The sequence below is a fragment of the Leuresthes tenuis genome, unplaced genomic scaffold (assembly GCF_036924035.1).
Source record: "Leuresthes tenuis unplaced genomic scaffold, fLeuTen1.0.hap1 SCAF_8, whole genome shotgun sequence".
Classification (NCBI taxonomy): domain Eukaryota; kingdom Metazoa; phylum Chordata; class Actinopteri; order Atheriniformes; family Atherinopsidae; genus Leuresthes; species Leuresthes tenuis.
The window spans coordinates 8,007,354-8,029,507 of record NW_027325362.1 but is presented as its reverse complement, the minus strand read 5'-3'; the positions used below and the strand labels follow the sequence as shown (position 1 = coordinate 8,029,507).

At 38.9% G+C, this 22,154-nt stretch overlaps 1 protein-coding gene across 2 annotated transcripts in view; it reads left to right on the top strand.

Moving 5' to 3' along the window:
- anapc1 (anaphase promoting complex subunit 1) overlaps window positions 1-18,363 on the top strand; it is a 43,508-nt gene extending 25,145 nt beyond the window's left edge. Inside the window, exons 38-53 of one of the 2 annotated variants that reach the window (XM_072390651.1) lie at window positions 37-119; window positions 1,334-1,412; window positions 1,520-1,594; window positions 2,067-2,119; window positions 2,284-2,437; window positions 2,590-2,783; window positions 6,924-7,010; window positions 7,672-7,789; window positions 10,488-10,565; window positions 10,666-10,733; window positions 10,980-11,118; window positions 12,044-12,130; window positions 14,873-14,968; window positions 15,185-15,374; window positions 17,191-17,322; window positions 17,642-18,363. In XM_072390651.1, the coding sequence (XP_072246752.1) occupies window positions 37-119; window positions 1,334-1,412; window positions 1,520-1,594; window positions 2,067-2,119; window positions 2,284-2,437; window positions 2,590-2,783; window positions 6,924-7,010; window positions 7,672-7,789; window positions 10,488-10,565; window positions 10,666-10,733; window positions 10,980-11,118; window positions 12,044-12,130; window positions 14,873-14,968; window positions 15,185-15,374; window positions 17,191-17,322; window positions 17,642-17,790 (1,782 nt within the window). In that variant the 3' untranslated portion in view covers window positions 17,791-18,363. Of the gene's footprint in view, window positions 1-36; window positions 120-1,333; window positions 1,413-1,519; window positions 1,595-2,066; window positions 2,120-2,283; window positions 2,438-2,586; window positions 2,784-6,923; window positions 7,011-7,671; window positions 7,790-10,487; window positions 10,566-10,665; window positions 10,734-10,979; window positions 11,119-12,043; window positions 12,131-14,872; window positions 14,969-15,184; window positions 15,375-17,190; window positions 17,323-17,641 lie in introns of both variants that reach the window. The other variant, XM_072390650.1, reaches the window with a different exon arrangement.
- Window positions 18,364-22,154: the final 3,791 nt, after the last annotated feature.

Genomic DNA, 22,154 nt, shown 5'->3' with positions numbered 1-22,154 from the left:
TGGTTGGCTAAAGAACTTTGTTATTGGTTGTTTCAGGAGGGTGACACAATAAATGTTGACGTGACGTGTCCAGGGGCCACTCTGGCCCTCGCCATGATCTACCTCAAAACCAACAACAGGTGAGATATGAAAGGGAACTCCTAAATCCACCCATCCATAAATCAGAGAATATCACTTTTTAAAAAACATCAGAGGGTTTTTGTATGTTTTAATTGTTGACCAGTTAGGCTGCTGATCTGGTGCTTTACATGCATTATTTCAATTTTGTGTTATTTCTTACATTATATATATGTACTAATTTATATAAATTTCATGGATGTAACATACTGTGCACATAGTTTTCAATCAAAGTATTCACCTTGTATTTTATTTGAAATGTCTTTGGAAACTGAGCACAGTCCTTCTGTGGATTTAGGCTTTCTGAGATGTTCGATCTATTCATATTATCCCACATACAGTGTTGCAGCACTGCTCAAACTCTATCTCTCCTAACGTCTCTATTTTCTGCGTCCTCTGTCTTCCTCCCTGTGACAAGGATATTGGTCCCAGCACAAAATTTTAAAAGATTAAGCTAACGGGGGGAGTAACAAGGAGGCTGATCAGAGGAGCTATGAGAGAGGATTCACAGGTGTATCCTATGCTGAAGTATTACTTCTGTGACATTTAAAAGGGTCACGATACATCACTCCACTTTGCTAATTGAATTGAAATTAGAATGTAATTAAAGGGAAACTATGGTGAGTTGATGGAGCTGTGTATCTGTTTAAAATACCATGAAACCTGGGTGTCTCAGACTGTTCAATGCATGTTGACTCATCTCTCCTTGTGTCTCTTCCCCACCTCCTCTGCTGTCATCATAGTTGGGATGAAAGATTGAAAGATGGGAGGAGAGAGGTTTTGGAGAGGAATTGAGGATGTACAAATTGGAGAAAAGAAGAATATGGGCTTCTGCTTCTTGTCTTAAAATAGCTCTTGTCTGTATGTATGGAGGAATGGTCCTGATGATGTAGAATGGCTTTATTCCCAGTGTGAGATTAAATATTTCACATTTATAAATGACAGACGGTACGATGTGTACAGAATCTTTCCTTCATTACAGCTTTTGATGCTGTTTTTTTTTTTTTATGTGTTCTGCTAATTCTTGTGCATGTGAACATAAGAGCGTCATAACCTACGTTAGTGAAGAACAAGACTCCTCCACCTCCCAACTGTCTGTTGGTCAAGAGGCTCCTGATTTCTTAAAGGCTCATCTGATGCTGTCTGCCTCTTGGTGGAGAGGGTGTTGAAGGAATGTATTAACACTCCCTTTTCTCATCCTGGTTCTGCCCATTAGGTCGATTGCTGATTGGCTGAAACCTCCAGACACTTGGTTTCTGCTGGACTTCATTAAGCCTGAGTTTCTGCTTCTGAGGGTGAGTGTGGCATTGTATGCAAGTATATGTGTGAACGACAGGGTCCCCCCCCACCTTTTCTTAATCTGGTACACCTGCTGCTTCTTCTTGCCTCTCCACCCCTTCAGACTCTTGCTCGGTGTATCATCATGTGGGATGAAATCCTCCCTAATACTGAGTGGGTCGAGAGTAACATACCCCAGGTGAGAAAATACATACACACAGTACTACTGAGTGTACATATATGTAATTATAATGCTGCAGACATGGCAATAAGACAGTATACAAAGTATCTCCTACTGAGAAATATGGTTTATTTGTGAAGATCAAGACATTTTTCTCATGTTTAATTCAGGAGTTTAGCCATTTTTTAAGCCATTTTCTGCTGTTTTTTGTCAAAACGTACACGCTTTTTTTTTTTTCTCTCCTCCTGTGACATCCAGTTTATCAAATCTTTACCGTTACTGAGCCCCATCCTTATGCAACCTCTGAGATGTTCTGTCTATTCATATATTCTCACACTGACTCCCTTATGTTAAGCTCAGCAATGGTGCATTAAATAAAAATCGTATTCTGTATGGCATTTTTATGTCTGCAAAAGAAAGTATCAGTAAAAGTGTTGCTACTGAAACCTTTCTACCCATATTTGCATCTTTTATCTTGCTTTGTTTTCAGATCATGAGGGGAAATTTTGATCCTTCAGAAGACTACAACATGGAGGCAATGGTGTGAGTATTTAAGGCAAAAAAATAAATACATGAAGGAGTAGATCATTCGTTTGATGTATTTTCTGTGTGAAAACTGATTTATTATTGGATCAGCAGCTGCTGTGTACTTGTCCCAAGTGTCCCTCCATCTTGACTGATTATAAAATGCTATCTGTTTGTCTCAGCCAAGCCCAAGACTACATTACAGCCGGGGCCTGTATGGCATTAGGGCTACGTTTTGCTGGATCTGCCAATTCTGATGCCTTCGACTGCCTCTACGAGTTGGCCATGACCTTTATGAAGATCATATCTTTTACTGGCACAGGTCCTGTGGTCGCTGTGAGTGTTTCTGTTTTTGTTTTTATTTTTTAAATCCTCCTTGACTGGCCTTTCAAATTCATTCATAGTCATGAGAAGTGCTTATACATAAAGGTATTTTAATACACTTGATCTCTTTTCCTTTGCCACATGCATGCTGCACCCCCCAGCAGAGGGGTTATTACAACCTACAAACTGCTCTGTCGATGATTCTGCTGGCTATGTCCATGGTAATGTCTGGTACCGGGAATCTGAAGGTCCTGCAGCTCTGTCGCTTTCTCCACAAGCAAACTGGCGGGGAGATGAATTATGGCTTCCACATGGCTCATCACATGACACTTGGTTTGCTCTTCCTGGGAGGAGGCAGGTGAGGCAATCACACAGGTACTTCTGGATGGACTTACTGTTTCCCTAGCATCATACATAACCCTATACATAACAAACTGTATCAATCCACATAATACCTCTACATTTAGCAAATCCTTTATTTGGGGAAAAAGAAAATTACAGGTTCCATCAAACAGCATTTAAATGCCTCACATCTGGAACTCTTGCTTTAATAAACTCATGTGTAATTTGAGAGCACACCTTCCTTCCAGTTCATGGTTTTATTGTGTTCAAGGCCTGTGTGGTGCAAGAGACTTTGCAAGAGATCCACTATTATCCATATATGTGCAATGTTCTGTAGCAGTTCCAGTCAGTTCACGCATGCAGAAACCATGAACTCAGCCTTATAACATCTTCTCTGCGCATTGAATTTAGATTTTTTTTTGTCAGTTTTCCCCCCTTTTTTTTTTTTAGGCTGGTGATCTTTAATATTTTTCTCATGCTCAACATATTCTACAGACCCTGATAAATAACAGGATACCTTTGGATGGCACCTCCATGTCTGGAGCACTTATTTTCCATGGGTTTATTCTAAGGAGACCTTTCATAACATATTACAAGTGTATAATTTTTTTGTTTTGTTTTGTGTTTCTAAACAAAGGCTGTGTGTTTGTCTAAAACTGTATACTATGATTATTTTTCTCTGCAACCCAAAAAGTAAAATTCTCACAATTTTCAGCTTCCGCAGATGTGTTGCTCAAATAAGCAATCAGGATAATAGTGTGTTTGGAACCCGCACAAACTAAACTATCCTGATGCACAAAGTTATGATGGAACATCTTACAGAGTGCAGCTTATCGTTTTCCTTGTGCTATTTTACCACCAATCCCAAAAGGACACACTTTTTTTTTGCTTTTATAAGAAAAAGACATTAACTCTTTTTATATATACCCTCTGAATCAGAAGTGCAATAAGGACAATTTAGTAAAAACACAAGAAAAGAAATAAAAGAAAAAAATGCCAAAACGAACAAAAAGCAAAATATCATAAATTCTTAATATGAATGGTAACTGGAGACTTTTAAAAGGTAGCACTTATAACTGGTATCATTTCATGTTTGTCTCGTTTCTCTCTTGACTTTGGTGACCAAGGGAGAAATAATGAGGTGCTTATTATTTTAAGACCTCGACACTCACTTTGAGGATCACCCTCATGTCCCGGTGAATTAGACTCTTTTGTTTTAAGCTCATGTTGTGTGCTGCAAAAACCGCAATTGAAAACACTGCTTCCATTGTTTAAACAAAGAAACTTATGATTCTTTGAGCTGCCCTTGATTTTATCCCACGTGTATCCTGTCACATGAAACCTGGATTTCTGGACTCCACAAACTGCACACATACAACACAAACTGCAAACAAAAGCACACCCAGTAGATGTGGGACTGCTGCTTCTGGGAAGGACCAGGTACACCACATACACACTCATTGTGTGTGATAGCCAAACAAATACACACAAGTCTGCTGTGTTGTGCATAATGAATGACATTTATATTCACACAGACGTATTCACACACTCAAACCAGGTTCGTCAAACCACTGACCGTGCCCTGTGTATTTTCAAGAGAAACAACAGCGTCCGCTCTGTCATTATATGTTGCAAATGTCTGTCAACCTCCAGTCATAATCAGATGAACCTTTTGATTATATTCAGGTCATGTTTTATTTTAAACCTGCCAGCTGAAAGCTCACACAGCTGCAGCGGCTGCAGGTTTGAATGTCAGATACCAAAGTGTCTGTTATGAAGGGTGGTTTACTGTGGGTCCGCAGAGGTTGTAGGTCATACTGGAGAGCAGAGTCATATCATGTCATTGTAGCATTTCCTTTACTTTATCCCTCTGCTTGTCTGTCATTCAATCTCTCACTCGTCTCCAGTAGAATATTTGATTTATGAACATTTCACTGTTATCACAGCGTTGGCGTCATTCATTTTTTGTCTCATTCATTTTCTCACCTCTGTTTTCCAACTGCTTATCTCTGATGTGTGGTTCTTTTTAGTTCTGTCACCCTCTCCCCATCTCTCTTTCTGTTTGCTCAGTTAGTTTCTCTTCTCATTTATTCAGTGTTTAGAGGGAAACTGAAGTGAAACTGAACTTTTCATCAGACAGTGTGCAGGGGGAACTGCTTGCCTGGACACTGTTGGTCTAAAATAACTTCTGAAATAACTTTGGTTGGATTTCCTCACATTAACCAATGAATGATTATTTTTCCACGCTTTTTATAGTGTGTAGAACAATAAGTAAAACAGGTGTTTTATGTTTTGTTGCACACACTGAAACCCAGTATAATGTAAAAGCTCATTTTCTGCATGCACAGTTGAGTTACAGCTGGACTTGGCAGTTCAGCAGGATCTGGGCGGTTGTTGACTGAACTTTGACTGACTGCCATGCTGTGGACTGCTTCTTACGTTCTCTGTGGGAGAAATAATCTCACATGTAATTAGGCTGAATTCACTCCACAGATGTTGTCTTTAAGCTACTTGAATGTTGATTTTTGTCAGCTCCAGTCACAGAACGAGGATTTTATTTGAGTTGGTCGACATCGTTGGAATGCTTTAATCTGATTTTCTGTCACAATTTCTGATATATTTAGATGTCTGACAAAAGAAAATATTCTTTTTTGGTCAGACTTGCATGCTTACATGAATTGTAAAAGTCCGGCGTTGGTTGAACTAAGAATAATTATATTTTATGTTTATGAATTTGGCAGACGCTTTTATCCAAAGCACCGTACACTCATATCCCAGGTAGGCAGGTAGCGTAACAGGATCTTGTCTCAGAACTCTTACTGGATGTAGTACCTTTGATGCGGGTGGGTCAGGATTCGAACATGAAAGGCAGCGATCTTACCAGTGCTTTTTCTTAGTGCCATGGAAGCATGCCCACTGTTCTGTGATTGTCAGCAGCTGTGAAGGAAATGCTCAGAGAGCAGGATGTTTCTGTGTGTCTTGTTGCTGTTTGACAGATGTAAAGTTGAGAGAGTTCTTGTTGTGATGATGCTTCATCGTTGATCTGCTGTGCCTTATCAGAACAAAGTTTTTAACAGGATTTGGTGAAGAGCACAGCGACGGCTCCTAACCTTTTTCCATTTAAAGATCTAGCATGTAGGCTATAGTGACGCTGAGCTGTATGAATTACAAATTACAACCAACCTAATGCGCCTCACTGTCCCTTCTGAGTAGAAAAACTACAGTAGTCACAAAATATGCAAAAACGTTCTCACTCTTGGTTAATATGGTAAAAAAAGTCGTGCAACATGGCCGAGGGTTGGGAAGTAAGACTCTTTGATATGGCTTGTTCTAAGTCGGCATGGGCATGAGAATTATTGAACCATTTTGAATTGGCTCCCCACAGAGGTTTTTGACTGCTGTTTTCTTTGGTTTTGCATGTTTCTCTTACTCGTAAATCGCACACATTTTACCAGAGTGTGGCAGTAGTGAAGCAGTCTGTTTGTTGTTTTGATAAAAATTTAAACATCATTGTTTCTTTCCTCGAACAAAAATAACACGTACATGACATCAAGTGAGAGTGAATCACAAAAAAAGATGAGCATTACAGACAGTATGGCTCTTTGAAGGTAAGGTGAAAAATTAGATCTTCTTAAATGCATTTAGCATGACACAAGCAGTCATTAAATGAAGTGCGACATCCTTTGCCTCAGATGACTCTAACTGAGTGCTCTTACAAGTAATCTCCCAGGCCTAAGCGGCTGTCATTGTCAGACTCAACATTATCATAATGACCTCAGTCATTAAAGTAAACACTTAACTGCCTGCTATTTTGTTTAAGAGGCCATATTTTGGCCTTTGATGGTGTTAAGGGGATTATGACACACACCTGGTTTAACAAAGAGAACAGAGCCATTATCTATGGAGTTTAAAACTCCATGATGTGTTGTATGTTCACAGTGAGAAAGCCAGTAATGCATTTTACTTATTACCATCTTACTTTGTCCTTAGTTTACATCACAACCAGTCATAGTGTACATTTTTCTGGTTTTAATCATGCATTTTTGTACTTTCTTTGTGATTTTTGTCATCTGCTTGCCATTTGATGTTTTGAGGTGTGGGTGCAGTGGAGAGGAATAAATTTTTGGTATTTGTGATCTTGTTTGTCTTTTATCAGGTATACCCTCAGCACGTCCAATTCAGCCATTGCTGCTCTGCTTTGTGCCTTGTACCCACACTTCCCTTCTCACAGTACAGACAACCGGTGAGACCAGTACACACACACACACACACACACACACACACGCCATTATAAAAAGCTACCTGGGCTTGTTAATGTACTGAGACCATCACGGTTTCAATGAGACCTGGAAAAAACTGATTTTGGCTCACGAATGCGCACACGAGCGCTTGTTGTACATCGTCTTAAATAAAACATCCCTGTCACCAGTGGTAGCTTATAACACAATTAATTTGCTTGATAGAATTTTTTATTGAATTCACTGACAGCAGTGAGTATTAATCATTTCATTTTTAGTTTCTTTAAAGTTTCAAAGCAGGCCATGTTTCTTCTGTAATTGAATCCCTGTCATGGGTTAATGGGGCATTACTACTCCCAACTTCTCTCCTGGAAACCAGATGGATGAAAAACCTCAATGGGACTCATTGCTTTTTAAATACAGGGAGACATTCCTGAGCTATTCGATAATGGGGGATGATGCGGATTACATTACTCTTGTATGTGATTAAAGAAAATGTCATTTGAAGTGAAATCAATGAACGATCAAATGATATGAAGAAAATGATTTATCCTGTACTTTAAAGTTTTCACAACATTGTTCTTTATATGTTTAATAGGCAGTAAACTGGGTATGTCATATTTGATTTGACTGAAAAGTGAGACGATGTTGCTGTTGTTGCTGCAGCTACCACTTGCAGGCTCTTCGGCATCTGGCTGTACTGGCTGCAGAGCCACGGCTGCTGGTTCCTGTGGATGTGGACTCCCTAAAGCCTTGCTATGCCCTTTTAGAAGTCACCTACAAGGTCAGTTCACATGACGTCTTTCTTTGTCCTCCATGTGTTTTGTAAGAATTATTTAATTGCAAACATTAATGCATTTGAAAGGGAAAATAAGTTTTCTAATGTTCTGTATGAAGTCTTTTGGTGGAAACTGGATGTCTCTTCACTGGAAAAATGTATTTTGCTCACTCTCCACCAGCCATTGTTTTAAATATGTGCAAATGGAAAAGCCCTAAATGCCCAGCAGAGCATATATTTAAATCCCCTTTGAAGCAATTGTTTGTTTCAAAAAAACAAAAAACTTTCCAGGGTTAAGAGCAACATACGCAGCCAAAGTGTTGGAACACAGCACCCATTGTATTCGGTGTCAACAAGTATGTTGTTGGCATCTTTGTGTCTGTCACTGCTGCTTGATAATGAGCCATTCTGTCATAACGCACCTCGGTTCTCTTTTCCAGTAGTGTCATGTACAAGATATAGAGAGAAGAACAATTGTATCACTTTATATGATAAGTTCATGATTTGTGCTGAACTTTGAATAGATCTCTTGTAACCACGGTTGATTCTTTTAAGCATTTTATTACATTTATTTCACAGCGTGTGAAGAAATGCTAAGAGTGCACCTTCTTAACTTCTTCTGAACTGTCCTTTCAGTCCGTTTAGTTGGTTAGTTAATCATTTCATTAACCCATTGAAAGGCCGTCTGCCTGCCAGTAGACTGTCATCTGTTTTCTACATAACTTGCTGTGTACACATGTGCTCTTTATAAGTGGGTGCACATGCAACCTGCCCTTGGTAAAATAAGATTCTTGAACATGCTTGCCTCAATCAATAAAACAAAAATTATGTCTCTAAAACAACTCAGTTATTTGTTTCTTTTAATCACGGAGGGGCTTGACATTCCAGTTCTGTAAAACTTTTAGCTCCAAGAAATGGTTTCTTTGATCAATACCCTCTGACGGTCTTTGCATTACTTCCAGTAAGCCAGCAGCTGTGCTGAATCTTTGATATATTCTCTCTTATTAGGCTGGTTGGCAGATAGATATTCTTGATAGAGCTCATTAACATTGCTAACTTTCAAATGATACTTCATTTGAGGCTACAGGAGCTTGTGTCGTGTCCACAGGTCAGAGAAGTCAGTGTTGCAGGATAGTTCCTGTCCCTCTTCTGTCGTGGACATACTGAACCAACTGTAAATAAGCTTGCTGAAGACGGATGCATTAAGTAACCGAATCAAATTTTGAAAATGAGCATATGTAATTGCCCGTGTATCTCGAAACAACGAGCAGTCCTGTGTAAAGAAACATGGCTACAGCAAATCCTTGCCTGTTGTTTGTGTGTAAACTGAGGTCTGCATTGGTCTTGAACACTTGGAAGGGTAAAATGGGACACGTCTGACAGCAAAACTAAATCTGCACTTCAGGATGCAGTGCAGATGACAACCACAAGTCTATGGAAGGAGACAAAGAGAGAGATATTTCTGTGGACCGTGCGGTTACTGTTTGAGAGCACCTGGACACACTTTTAGTTTCATTTTTTGGGCTATTTTGATCGGATTTGAGCTAGGACTTAAGTAAGTTTTCAGGCTGTGGTCTGATTGTATATTCCAACTAATCAATGACAACCTAGTCATCTGTTTACAAAAAGTGATTCTCTTTGCTTTGGGAAAAAAGCTGTTTAGTTTTAGCATTCAAAGAGATCAAAGTCAAGCATTCTCCATATGGAACTATTCTTCCAACATACGATTTTTGGAGAGAAATTATGAAGCTTAGAATTTTTTATGAAATGAAAGGGCATATGGGATCTTGCCAAGCATATTTTAGCCTGCAACTCCTCTTTGTCTTCTTTTGGGGATTTTGCTTGGGTATTTAAAGCAACTAATGTGTTTTAATTGTCTAAAACACGGTTAAAAAAAACTTTGTTTTATTTAGTTTTGTAGCCATTAATCCCATTTATTAATAAATCCACCTTTTATTTAATTCATCTTCCATTGCTATAGCTGTCGACTCTGTGTGCACCTGTTGTTAAAGGTGGCTCGTCTCACTATGCGGTCATCCTTACAGGGATAAATAATGTTGAATTGAGATGAGCTCTCATTTTTCCCATATTTCCACAGATGAAATGGGGTTGAAGGTTAAAGACAGAGGTTACTGTTTGTATTCAGCACCATCTTCGACAGGATACCTAACTTCAATTTAATTCTCAGCAGAAAGCTCAGCTTGTTGCTATGAGCATTAACAGCCATTATCTATCTCCTTGTGTGAGAGAAGTGCAAATATCTGTATTCATAATGCATACATGCAGACTCATTAAGACTGGATGCCCCAGACGGTTTCAGTGTACTTGCACACATGCAAATGTTGCAGGAGTTTTTATATTTTCTTTTTATTTTAGACATTTGAGAAAGACAAGAACTCAACTGAAGCTCCTTTGAAAATTAAGCTAAATTCATTAGTTATATTATTATTTAGTTAGTGCTGTCCCTAGAGGTCAGTTTATTGTACTGTTATTTTCCCTGCTAATCCTAGTTAACATGCATACATATACTATATTGCTCATGTCAGTTCTCAATTATGACTTTTTAAGTACACTTAAAATGTTAGATGTGTAAACACCCTGCAGCTACATTTATGGTAGATTCATCATGACTTCACAAGTGTTAAACAGTAGATGCATCTGATAATGCCTGCGTTGCATTTAAATGGTTACCTTTTAATTTCAGGAAACCAAGTGGTATGATGAGACAACAGTAGAACTAATGGCTCCCACCATGCTTCCTGAACTGCACCTTCTCAAACGGGTAAAGCCTGAGTGCAGCAGTTTACAGCTTCCATATAAGCAGTATCAGTTAATTTTGCCATCCAGACTAATTCTCTTGCACCTTGAATTCCTAATTGTAGGTGAAGGTGAAGGGGCCACGTTACTGGGAACTGTCTGTAGACCTCAGCAAAGAAACACAGCATCTGAAGTAAGTATGGAGGACAGTGATATCAGTTTTGAATTCTATGTATGTTTTGATATATTAAATTGTGTTGCTTTCAGAATGCTTTTGTACAAGAGATTTTTCATTTTAATGAAACTTTTCATCAGCCAGTTTGATTTATTTGTTTATTTTATCATTATTATTTTTTTTTCTGCCATATATCGATTGGTACAATCCAAAGGAAAACTGTGAATGGCTGATTAAAATATCCTGCCTCTGTATCTCCCACAGGTCCATCCTTTCCAGAGATGGAGTGTTGTATGTAAAACTGCGGGCTGGTCAGCTGCCTTACAAAGACGACCCTCAGGGTTGGAGGAGCCTGCTGGCCACAGCTGTCAACCACCGAAACAATGGAGTCAGGGCCTTCAAGGTAACCACAAGAGGATGTCACTTTCACCAAATAACAACATCCATCAAAAGACGTCAGATTACTCTCTATAGAGCTAAATGATCTGACAGCAAATGCCAGCTCCTGCTCTTAGATTACATACAGACTGAATGTTATGAATTCCTGCTGGTATCAGCTGTGCTTGTTTACCACAAAACACAACTTTTAGTCTTGTCTCTCTAATTCATGAGAGCATGTTGCAAATTAGGTGTAACATTTTTGGTCAAGTCATGTAGAAACATCCACACCTCATCTTGCACAATACACTTTTTGGCTTTCTGTCATTTTTGTGTTCAAACAAACTGCCTCTAAAATTGATAAGTGGACAGATGTCCACTTATGTGAACTGACCTTTCTTTTGGATATTTTTAATTATTAAAGAATATTTTGCTATCAAACTCCATTGTAGTGAGTGGAAAGTTCCAAACAGAATGGAGACTTTAATCCTTGTTTATCACTTAGAATGTTTTACTTTGCATTTTGCTTTTGAAAACCTCCTCTTTGATAAGTGCATTTGGAAACAGACCAACAGATGAATGGAAGCAAGTGTAAAGGATTTCAACCCCTCCCCAGTGAGTGGTTGAGTCCAGTCTTGGCAGGTTGTCGCTGCGGGTTCAGCAGGTAGCTGTGTGGCTGACAGACTATTACTGGCTTCCTGATGTTTTCAGTCTATGCAATCAATATACCTGCAGTTCCAGAGGGGGAGAAAACACACACATTGTTCACTCCACTAGTCCTGAATGCCCTTCCTCCCCTTTCCTTTTATTTTTTTTCCCCATTTCCTCTTGAATCTATCCAGTACAAATAATATTTCCATTTACACTTCTTAAATTGTCCCTTTTTTCCTCTCCCCCTTAACTTTTCATTCATCTGAATGATTTTACACTTTTGGTGTGTTTTTCTGCAGCCTGAAGCCATCTCCACATTCACCTCTGAGCCTGCTCTCATCTCGTTTGCCGAGTTCTTCTGTAAAGCCTCTGAAGGGATGAAACATGTGAGTTTTATAACCAGAAATGTATGTGGCTACACTATGAAGATATACCCTATAATTGCATCTCCCTGTAGGCATGGTGGATTCATGGGTGGATATGAGAAAGTCTGTGGCTGGTTTAATCAATCACAAGTAACAATCATCCACTTTAGCAGACATAGACATTGTACTATAGTGTTATTTCCATAGCTACAACTTTAGATATCGCAGCTCAATGTTGAATTATGGGTCACTCCATAACTGACTGTTTACTATAGACATGAACTGCAGGTGATGATGTGATGTGATCTTGATGTGTGATAGCAAAGGTCACTTGTGTGTCATGTTTCTTTTTGTCATGGGATGTTTTTCTAACAGTTGAGGCTTTGAGAGGGTTTTTTCAGACAAACACTCTGGGGAGTTAAGTCATTTTTCTGGGGAACTCTGGGGAATTTAGCTGTTTATATGTCAAACCTATATAATTACAAAGAAAACAGTGCTGTTATATAGAGTCGGGATTCCAGATGGTGCTCTTATGTTGATAGATAAATAAATTAAATAAGACGTTGCACATACGTCATGTAATATGTTATCAGATGGTAATTAAGCTCTCATTCACACAGTGAATAGTAACATAGTAGATTTTGTTGGTGTGTGGCTGTTGTTGCTGCTGATAATCATCTCCACACTTTTCCTTCCAGACAGCACGGAAAACACCCAGACATGTTTTGTTTTTCCGAAAAGAAAAAAAAACATATTAAAGGGGACCCTGGTTTATATGTTGTAAATATATTTGGGTCTTCTTCTGGAAGGTGTATGTCTGCGTGCTTATGGCTAGCTTCAAGAAGTTAAACAAACAAAAAAAAAGAAATGGACTGAAATACAAGACGTAAACAAACAAGAAAAGATGGATCTGAATGCCTTGTGTGTCTTTGCTATAAGCATTATATTCCACAGAAATAATCCTGAATCAGACATTAGTGGGAAAATCATCATCAGATTGTTGAATTTTAATGCTGATAATATATATTGTCCCTCCTTAAAATCATTTAATCATTGAGTACGCATGCAAACATGCAATCCTACATGTGTCTGTAATCAACAGGAATGATGTAAAAACTTGCACCACAAGTGAAACAATTTCCCAAAACAACCGCGCCAGCTTTCATTCGAGATGAATTACAGCCGGTCTCTGTTTAGGAACAGCAGTAGACTGTGGATGTCTTAAATGGTCCACTACCTTGAAACTTGAGTTTTCATTTGGAAGGAACCGACAAGACTCCAGGAAAATGTTTTCTCAAGAATGGCTAAGATTTGATATTCAGGTTTTGAGCATTTTGAGAAAGACCACCAACCTTAACTGTGTCTCAGCATGTGAACAAGGCTGAGGTTCTGCTGCCATGCCAAAGCTCACGAATGCCAGTTGTTTTGCAGACATTCAGTCCTAAATCAAATTGTTTTGAACATACATGATGAAAGGGTGGGGGATCTTCATAGCTGTTACCCTCTGTTGTCCCCCTGCAGGGGGCCATGCTGAATGTTTGTCCCAAATTTCAGCTTTATCTATACAATAGTTGTTGAGGCCTTTTCGTTTGTTTCATGAAGGTCAGAAGGACTGATCGAGTAGAAATACACATCTTGCTTTTTTCCCCCCTTGAAATCGCTGTAAATGTGATGGTCCAAGAGCCAGCATGCTATGGTTCTGTGTTGGAACGTGACAGATGAAATCTTGTTTAAACTTGATGTGCTTAGCACATAACACACACACACACACACACACACACACACACACACACACACACACACACACACACACACACAGTGTGATTGAAAGATTTTGAACAGATAATGAAGATTGTCTTGACAAATGGCTACTCTGCTTAATAATCACTTGATTCCTATTTTTTCTGAGTAAAGAGGCTGCTTTATTATGGCTTCAGGTTAATTGGTTAGATTGCAGAGGCCACTAGTTGTAGCTGGTGCACTGACATAAAAGAAAATTAATCAAATTGTATCTTGGCATTCTATAATTGAATTTATTTTTTTTTTATCAGATTTTTATCAGTCCAATCACACCAACTCCACCTCTGCTTATTCCTCCACCAATCCTTGGATATTGGATGTAAACATGGTCTTCATATTTCAATTAAGGATGCTGTTTTTTTTGGGGGCCGATAATTGCAAGATTTGTTGCGCTCTGTTTGGTTTTACTAAGTTTTACTAAGCTTGAAATAGATGGAATTGTACCGATCTTGCCTGATTCCATATTTGTTCTAAAAAAGCTTTTGAAAATAGATAGATGACCTTAATAATTTTAATTGACGAACAACTTCCAAATTAATCAATTCACCATGTTAGGAAAATAGATTGCTTTCTGAAAAAAAAAAAACATTTATAAAGTACTTTACTTCAGGTCTTGTATTGGACTTTTTACTCAGCTAACTGTGGTGCATGGACAGTCCATGTCCTTAAGTTTGATTAATACGATCTTATGAGTCATTTGAAAGTGATTTCTATGAAGAAGAACAGACTTACGGTAAATGTACTCCATCTTTGTGCACAAGCAAGTTGAGTTTAGCTAACTTCAGCAGCTTTATTAGATTAGATCATAAACTGGGTGGGTAAAAAAAGAGTCTGCTCAACCAAGTTTGATTAACACAACAATTCAGTACAAAATATTTCAAGAAGTTATTATCATCAATGCACAATACAGCATAAACAGATGGAAAATTGAGCTGCATTAAGACTTCTGTGTTATTTTCACAGAGAGAAGACACCCTGGTGTTGTTCTCAGCTATGCTTTATGAATGTGTGACGCAGGAGTGTCCAGAGATGCTGCCCACATATGTTGCTATTGAGCAGGTAACGCACTCAAACACAACACAGACTCATGCATACGATGGAAATGATGGCTCATAATTGTTGTAGCATTTGTAGAGAAAATGTTTTAGTTCAAATTTTCCAATATATGTAATGCAGTAATATTAAAAAGGCCCTTTAAGATTAGTTTTGGGTATGGACAGGATGAGCCATTTAGGACCAAATAAACTCCTGTTTTTGTGATCATCTCTCTCACAGGCAGTGGGTGCCCTGCGTCGCGGTGACCTGCAGCAGACCTTCCCCTTGTGGCAGCTACGTCTGGTGGTGGAGTTGTGGGACAGCAGGATGCTGCGAGGTCCTGCTAACCGCCATGACACCCTGCTCACCTCAGAGTTTCTGCCTGTCATGAAGAATGCAGTGGATGTAGCTCTGGACAACTGGCTCAGAGGTGAGGATACAACAGGCAACATCATGGATGGATGGATGGATGGGGAGATATTTGAGGGCACTTTGATGGATAAAAAAATAGTGCTTAGATGTCATTATAAATGATCTGTTTGGAGCTTTGTATCGATTTTAAGTATTGCTCTGATGCTTAATCAATTCTTTATTATTGGGCAAAAATGTTGATAAAATGAGTGATTTAAGTTTTTAAAGAATGCAACTTTCAAATCTTTATATGAAATGTTTTTTTTGCATGTGTACATGTCAATTCATAAAATGATTGGCACTGTTTCATAATAATAATATATAATAAACAAGCCTGCTTTTACCTGCCAAATTATTTAATTGTTTCAACTTGATGGACAGACACCAGCAAGCGTTTTACCCTGATCATTAACTTCCACAACACGTGATTAAAAACATAACTGAGCAGCAGTGTCACATGCTGGATGTGTTTCAGTTAGTTTTCAAGTAAAGGGTGTAGCGCATTAATGTCATAGTTTCGAGGTTAAACAGACTGTGATACACCCAAACACACATTCCAACACCGAACATGCGCACTCGCACAAAGAAGCGCTTTCTTCCAGCACAAAAACGCACCTCAAGAACCGTGGGAAACAGGTGAAGTAGTTGGACAAGACTGTGATGATCTAAATAGTTCAAACATGCCTTTTCTTTGCCGTTTCATTAGTGTTCTTTTATTTGACAGACAGTTGGAAGGAAATGCACACAAACCTAACTTAAGGCATCAGGAAAGTTAAAGTATTTTGGAACCCACCCATAAAAGAAATGTGTTGAGATCTTTTAATTAGATTTTTTTAGCTTTCTCGTTTGTGCTGTTTCTCATAAGGAAGTGGAAAGTATAGGAGGTGCATGTTTGTATGATTTTGAAGGGTTTCCTTTCAGCAAATAATCAAAGATGGATGCTCAACAATGGAGGAGAAACACATTTGAAACACAAGTTGCTAGATAAGTTTATTTTCACTACTTTGTTTTGTTAGAAGCCTTTTAGTATATTTAAAGGTTAAGATCCATGCTCCATGTAATGTTGCATGTGTTAACTATGTCTTATCATGACGTATATTCCAGTGAGGAAAAAAGCAGCTAAGAGCTGTCGTGTTGTAAAGAAGACTGCAATGTGAACAGGCTGAGCTTCATGCTGTATAAGTAATGTTTTAGAGGCTTTATTGTTCAGCTAAACAAGTTGATTAAAAGAGACCTGCATACCATAAGGTGTGAAATATTTAGCATGCACTGCAATCATTCTTCTCCTCTCTCGTCACCAGTCCTTGAGCTGAAATTCTTAACACAGTTCAAACACAAAGTCTGAAAAGCAGCTGCTCCCTTTCCTTAAAACAGCTGTTTACTGCAGTTCCAGTGAAAAACTAGTCCACCACCCACGTGAAATTCTTGGCTCTGATCAAATTACAACAAGTTGTGCATTTTAGCTAACAGTCAGGTGTATCCTCTTTTCTCTTTTCCACTCATGAGTTTTGCAATTCATGCAGTAAAGACTTTAAAACAACTTCTCATATTGGTCCCTTCAAAAGCTCTGACATTGTAAGTTGTTTTGTGCCCCCCTTCCCTGACTGTTTATTGTGCACATGACATCATTCTGAAGCATACACGATTAAAATACTGATCTTACTCCAACCAGTGACATATCATCAGGAAAAATAACATGTTTGTTAAGCAAAGTAATTGAGTACTAAGATACGTTGTAGTCACGGTGACACGGCAGTCATGGGGATGATTAGTGACAGCTGTTACCTGCTAAACTACATAAAAGTACCCATAATCCTTGTTTTTTTCTCCTCTAGACAACAGCTCAGTGTTGAGGTCCTACATGAGGGGTGAGGTTCTCTGTAGGGACGCCCAGTCCATCATGCTGGCCTGCTTCCTGGTATACCGCTCCATCCCCTGCCTCAAGAACACACACACACAGTTGGAGGGTGAGATAAACTGATGCCTCAAGTGACATTTTGATGTCACAATTCACTTTCGCAATAACCAATGCAGGGAACATAATCGCAGGGTTATACTTCATTTTATTTCTGAGGAAACAATTAAGCTTTTGTGCTATTTTGGTGCTATTGTTGCTACTTTTAAATATTCACTGCATAGGTTTTGACCTTGTCTATTTTTTTACATATTTTGTGTCCTATTACTTGTGCTGATAAGTTGCACCTCAGCAGAGGAACTTGAAGCCACAGCCGAACATGACTCCAGTGAAACTGACTGTAAATCCAACGCCCTACTCTCTCCCTGCAGGCTGCAGCTCATTTGGGGATTTATTGTCACGTAGCAGCCAGCTGGGCATCCCTCTGAGAGACCTGCTAAGGCTGACACCCATCCTTCTGGATTCTGCATCTGGATCACAGATACTGTTGGGCTTTCCTCTGCAAGCATTTTCATCCTGATATTTAGAACCAGTCAGCAGGCTGGCAGACTCTCAGAGATGCAGTTCAGGCTTACAGTGCAAGCACAGGTGGGACTCACAGTTTTACCTGGAACAGCCGCAGTCATGTGCAGCATTTAACAGAACGTGACTTTAAGACAGGCAGTGTCTCTGCAGCGCTGCTGCTTCACCTCTAAGAAGAGCTGTTTTGGTAATACAGACTTTATTTCTTCTTAGCCTTTTTGAAAGTTGAATAACTAATATTAGTTTTTGTAATATAGCATTATAAATAGGATTTTATTTTTTTTTTACAGCTTAAAAAAGGATAAGGCCGCAGTAATCAAGCAGTACATGTGCCATTTTTGTCGTACAACCTATTGAAAGTGAGACATTTTGGATGGTTTGTTCAAAAGTCCAGCAGCAGACATCTTTTCTTCACACAGCTATGAACGGCTAAGAAGAGCAGACTGGTCAAGAGAATGAATTGGGTGTAGTGGTACTGATGTCCATGCTGCCTGTGAACTCTTTGTTCTGGCCACTGCCTTCACAGAACATAAGGACAAAGGTACAACAATAAAACCGAAAAGTAACTGGACCCTCCACGGATACTGTTTTTTCTTTTACAGTGTGTCTCGTAGTATTTACACATGGGGCTCATTCAGCTAGTTCTTATTGTAATCAGTACAGATTCCCTGTTGTTTCCTTTATATCTTTATACGTACACGCCACAAGTTTTACAAACACTCCTGCATTTATGTCTTATTTTATTTTGTTTGTATCGCAGAAAGCTTCAGAGAAGTGCACTATTCTTTCTGTTGTACTGTTGTCTAAATTGTACGTCGCTTTTTGTTTATTTAGCACAGATGTGATTGTTGTATCGGCAACGCTGCTTCCTCTGTGGTCAAGATAAAGGTCGTTCGAAGTTAATCGAGGATCAAAATGGGCTGTGTTGTGTTGTTTTGGGTTTCCCCACATGAAAGATTCCCTTCCACTTCCAGTGCAGTAAAGTTGAGACATAATGTCTGTATTTACTTCTTGCAGAAATAGTTAGCTTTCAGCTTTGAGCTTTTGTTCGATACGGTCCAACAGAATCATGCCTTTGAGTCTTAACTCTGAAACTGTGATACAACCTTTGAGCAAGCAGTCAGTCTCTAACACTTTGTACTTTCATTTGTCTTTTTGTCCAAAGTTCACAGAAAGAGGATAAGAAATCACTTACAGTGTAAGCACCGGAGCAGACCACTTGCTGTACATTAGTACAGAACTCATCAGTTAGTTACAGAAACCTTTTTTTTTCTTTGACGACGGCCAGCTTAGGCACTCGTGAAACATGGCAGTGGTGCTTTGTGGAGAAGCACCACTCATCAGAGCAGAGATTTGGCAGAAGTTGTAATACAAATGTTATCTGGCCGGAATGCATGAAATTATTTCCATCATAAGTAGCACATTATTGAGAGCACATAGATTTACTACAAGGAATCTGTGAGGTGAAATAAAAGTGTAAAAAGTCCAAGAAGAGCAGTCCTCAAACACAAAAGAACAGCTAGAAAATGTAATGTTAAACACAATAAGCCAGAACAGCGAATGAATCGAGTTTTGTCTTGAATATATTCACAGTTTGTTATACTGTAGTAGTTTTTAACGGTCAGATGGAAACTGTTGCTTAGCCAGCTTGTTTGAAATACAGTTCTCATGAGGGGCTTTCCAAACACTGCATGAATGTAGCACACTGTAAACACCTGAAACTTTCTTATGGTGCCAATTCCTGTCAATGAACCTTTTTTTTTTTTTAGCTGATGCCTACTGTTACAAATAAAAACCCAAAATTCCAGGACTTTTTTAGACCAGACATTTCCATTTTTTAAGAACTTTGATTTGACTTGGGATTTTTGTGAAGCAGGTACAGATCATTCAGAGAAAATTATATGATAAGAAAAAGAGTGAAACACAAATGCTCTAAGCTTTAAGAAAAAATATTTACCAATTTAAAAAAACATTTTTTTGGACAGATTGTATGTGCTGAGTGGTCCCTTGGGTAGTCCTGTCTTCTGTCCACACACTTGTACTTAGCTCGGTTATGTTGTCATTGCTACATACCATTGTTTTGCATTTTATCCCATCAGCCCGAAAAGGCCTCCAGCCTATTGTTGTCAGCAGTTCTGTATTTAAGGCCTTTGTGGTTACACCTCATACTTGGAGTGTTTGAGATTTTTGTCTAGTTTCCAAGTGCTTGATATTTTTCAGTGTTGGTGAAAAGGATTGCCATGAGAGGATGGTCAGGTTTTTGATTTTCTTTCATAGAACTCTAGGAATAAAAATTTAAAGGATTACAAAAAAGGGACTTTTTGTTCTACCAACACTGTTTGACATTATTTAGGCTCTGAACGTCCAACTGTATGCTTCTTGTGTGTCAGCCACTAAAAACTCTGCCTTAGTCTTTAAAGTCACCCAAAGTCTTGGAATTGGATGCCCAGTTGAGAATGGAAACCCTTATATCATGTAGTTGGTGTGTGGGAGGACGTGCTGCGTGTGTTCAGCTCCAAGTCTCAGATCATGTCTAACCAGCAGCTCTGAGAACATTCCAGAGCAAATGGAAAACATCCGAACAAACAAGTGGTCCACACCCTCCTCACAGAGCTGCGATATGCAGAGCAGCTTCTCGCTCCTCCAGTCGAACTCTACAGTAAATCTGTATTCATGTCCATTCAAAGCGTATTCCTCCGGACCGTAACTAGAGAAAGGATGCCTAGAAGAATACAATACAGGTTTTTTTTGGCAGTCATTACCTTAACAGAAGTCAAGTTATAACGAGAGCTGGTGTGTGCTCTTTCTATCTGTTTAAAGTCTACTCCTCCTCATGCCGAGGCTAATTCTCCATTTGTGCGGACGCAATGTGGGTTTTGAAGCATCTGTTAAGCACTAAATTATCTGGTCCACCCATATTTAAACACCATTCTGTTTCCAGCTGCACAAAGTATCAAATAAGTTTTTTCTTCCGTGTGTTGACATTGAAAAGGCCCTGAAATAGCAACCAGACGTGATTCATAATTTTTATTCATCAAAAGAGACTTTCAGGCCTGTGTTGACTTTTATTTTGCCACAGAGAGATCCTTGTGGTAGTTTCTATTGTATCTTACTTCCTGGCTTTTATCATCGCTCAGATACTTTACACAGTCCTTTATTTCACTGAAACAGCTGCGCCTAATTTTCCTCCATCCCTTTCTCTGCAGAGGCATTGCACAAACCAAAATGAGAATCTGCCTCGTCAGTCAGCTTCATACTGTAACAGGATTCTACATGAAGAGGCCAGTTATGTTCCAACGTTTTAACGGTTCTTGCTGTCACGCAGGAGAATTTTCTCATGGGGAAAAGGTGATGTCATACTTGGAGCACCAATCAAGACTCAGCAAAATTTGAATCTAAACATGTGGGCAGCTGAGTGGTTGTTTTTGATGCCATGTTAAACTCTATATAAATAATACGGAAATATATGCCTGTGCGACTGCTTGTCAGCAAACTTATTTTAAAAATGACCAGGGCCAGTGAGGTGAAACTTTAGGAGTAAAAATACACCTCCTCTCTCAGGGATAGCCTTGAGTCACAAAGCATTTATTTATCAAAGTAAAGTATTGCAGTTGTTTGTCTGTGATTGGATGTGTCAAATGAGGAGGTGCCCTCTACAACATTCAGACACATTTCAAACATAACATCACTTGATTATTGGCTTAGTTTTAAATGTGTAACCAGAGTCATTGTAGGTAAAAGCCCTGACGCACAAGACAAACTTGTGCTTTCTCCTCACGTCAGCTGAGCAAAATATAGAACTTGAACGCTCCAATCGTATGACGTTCAGCTGTGAATTAGGACTTTTGATCTGTGCCTGTGCAAGAGGAAACTCATCAGTGCGGATGGGGGCAGTACTAAACGGGTTATTCATTAAGTACCGTAATAATGAGAGACCCAGTATTTAAAAATATAATCAGGGAATTGTTTGCATAAAGTCAGTTGTTAGTATCCATTTGGGTGTTTAGACTACTCGAATAACTTGCTTTTCAATTTTAAATAATGCATTATATTGATCATTTTGTACATTTAAGCTGTTTAGTGAACAATTAAGCTTCAAGCATAGAAAAATTATACAAAAGTGATTGTTTAAATAATGTTAAAATGTCTATTAGAACTCATCCGCAATGCTGAAGAGCCAGTCAGTGTGATCTCTGAGTTTCCCTAAAACACAGACAAAGTCTGGAGGTACAATAGACACCTAAAAACTAAAGTGTGACAGTTCATCATGTGGTCATTGCTATTTTGGGTTTTTAAAATCAGATTTCACCATATTTAGACACGAGGGTTGAGCTAAAGAGTGATATGTTACTTGAAACCTGA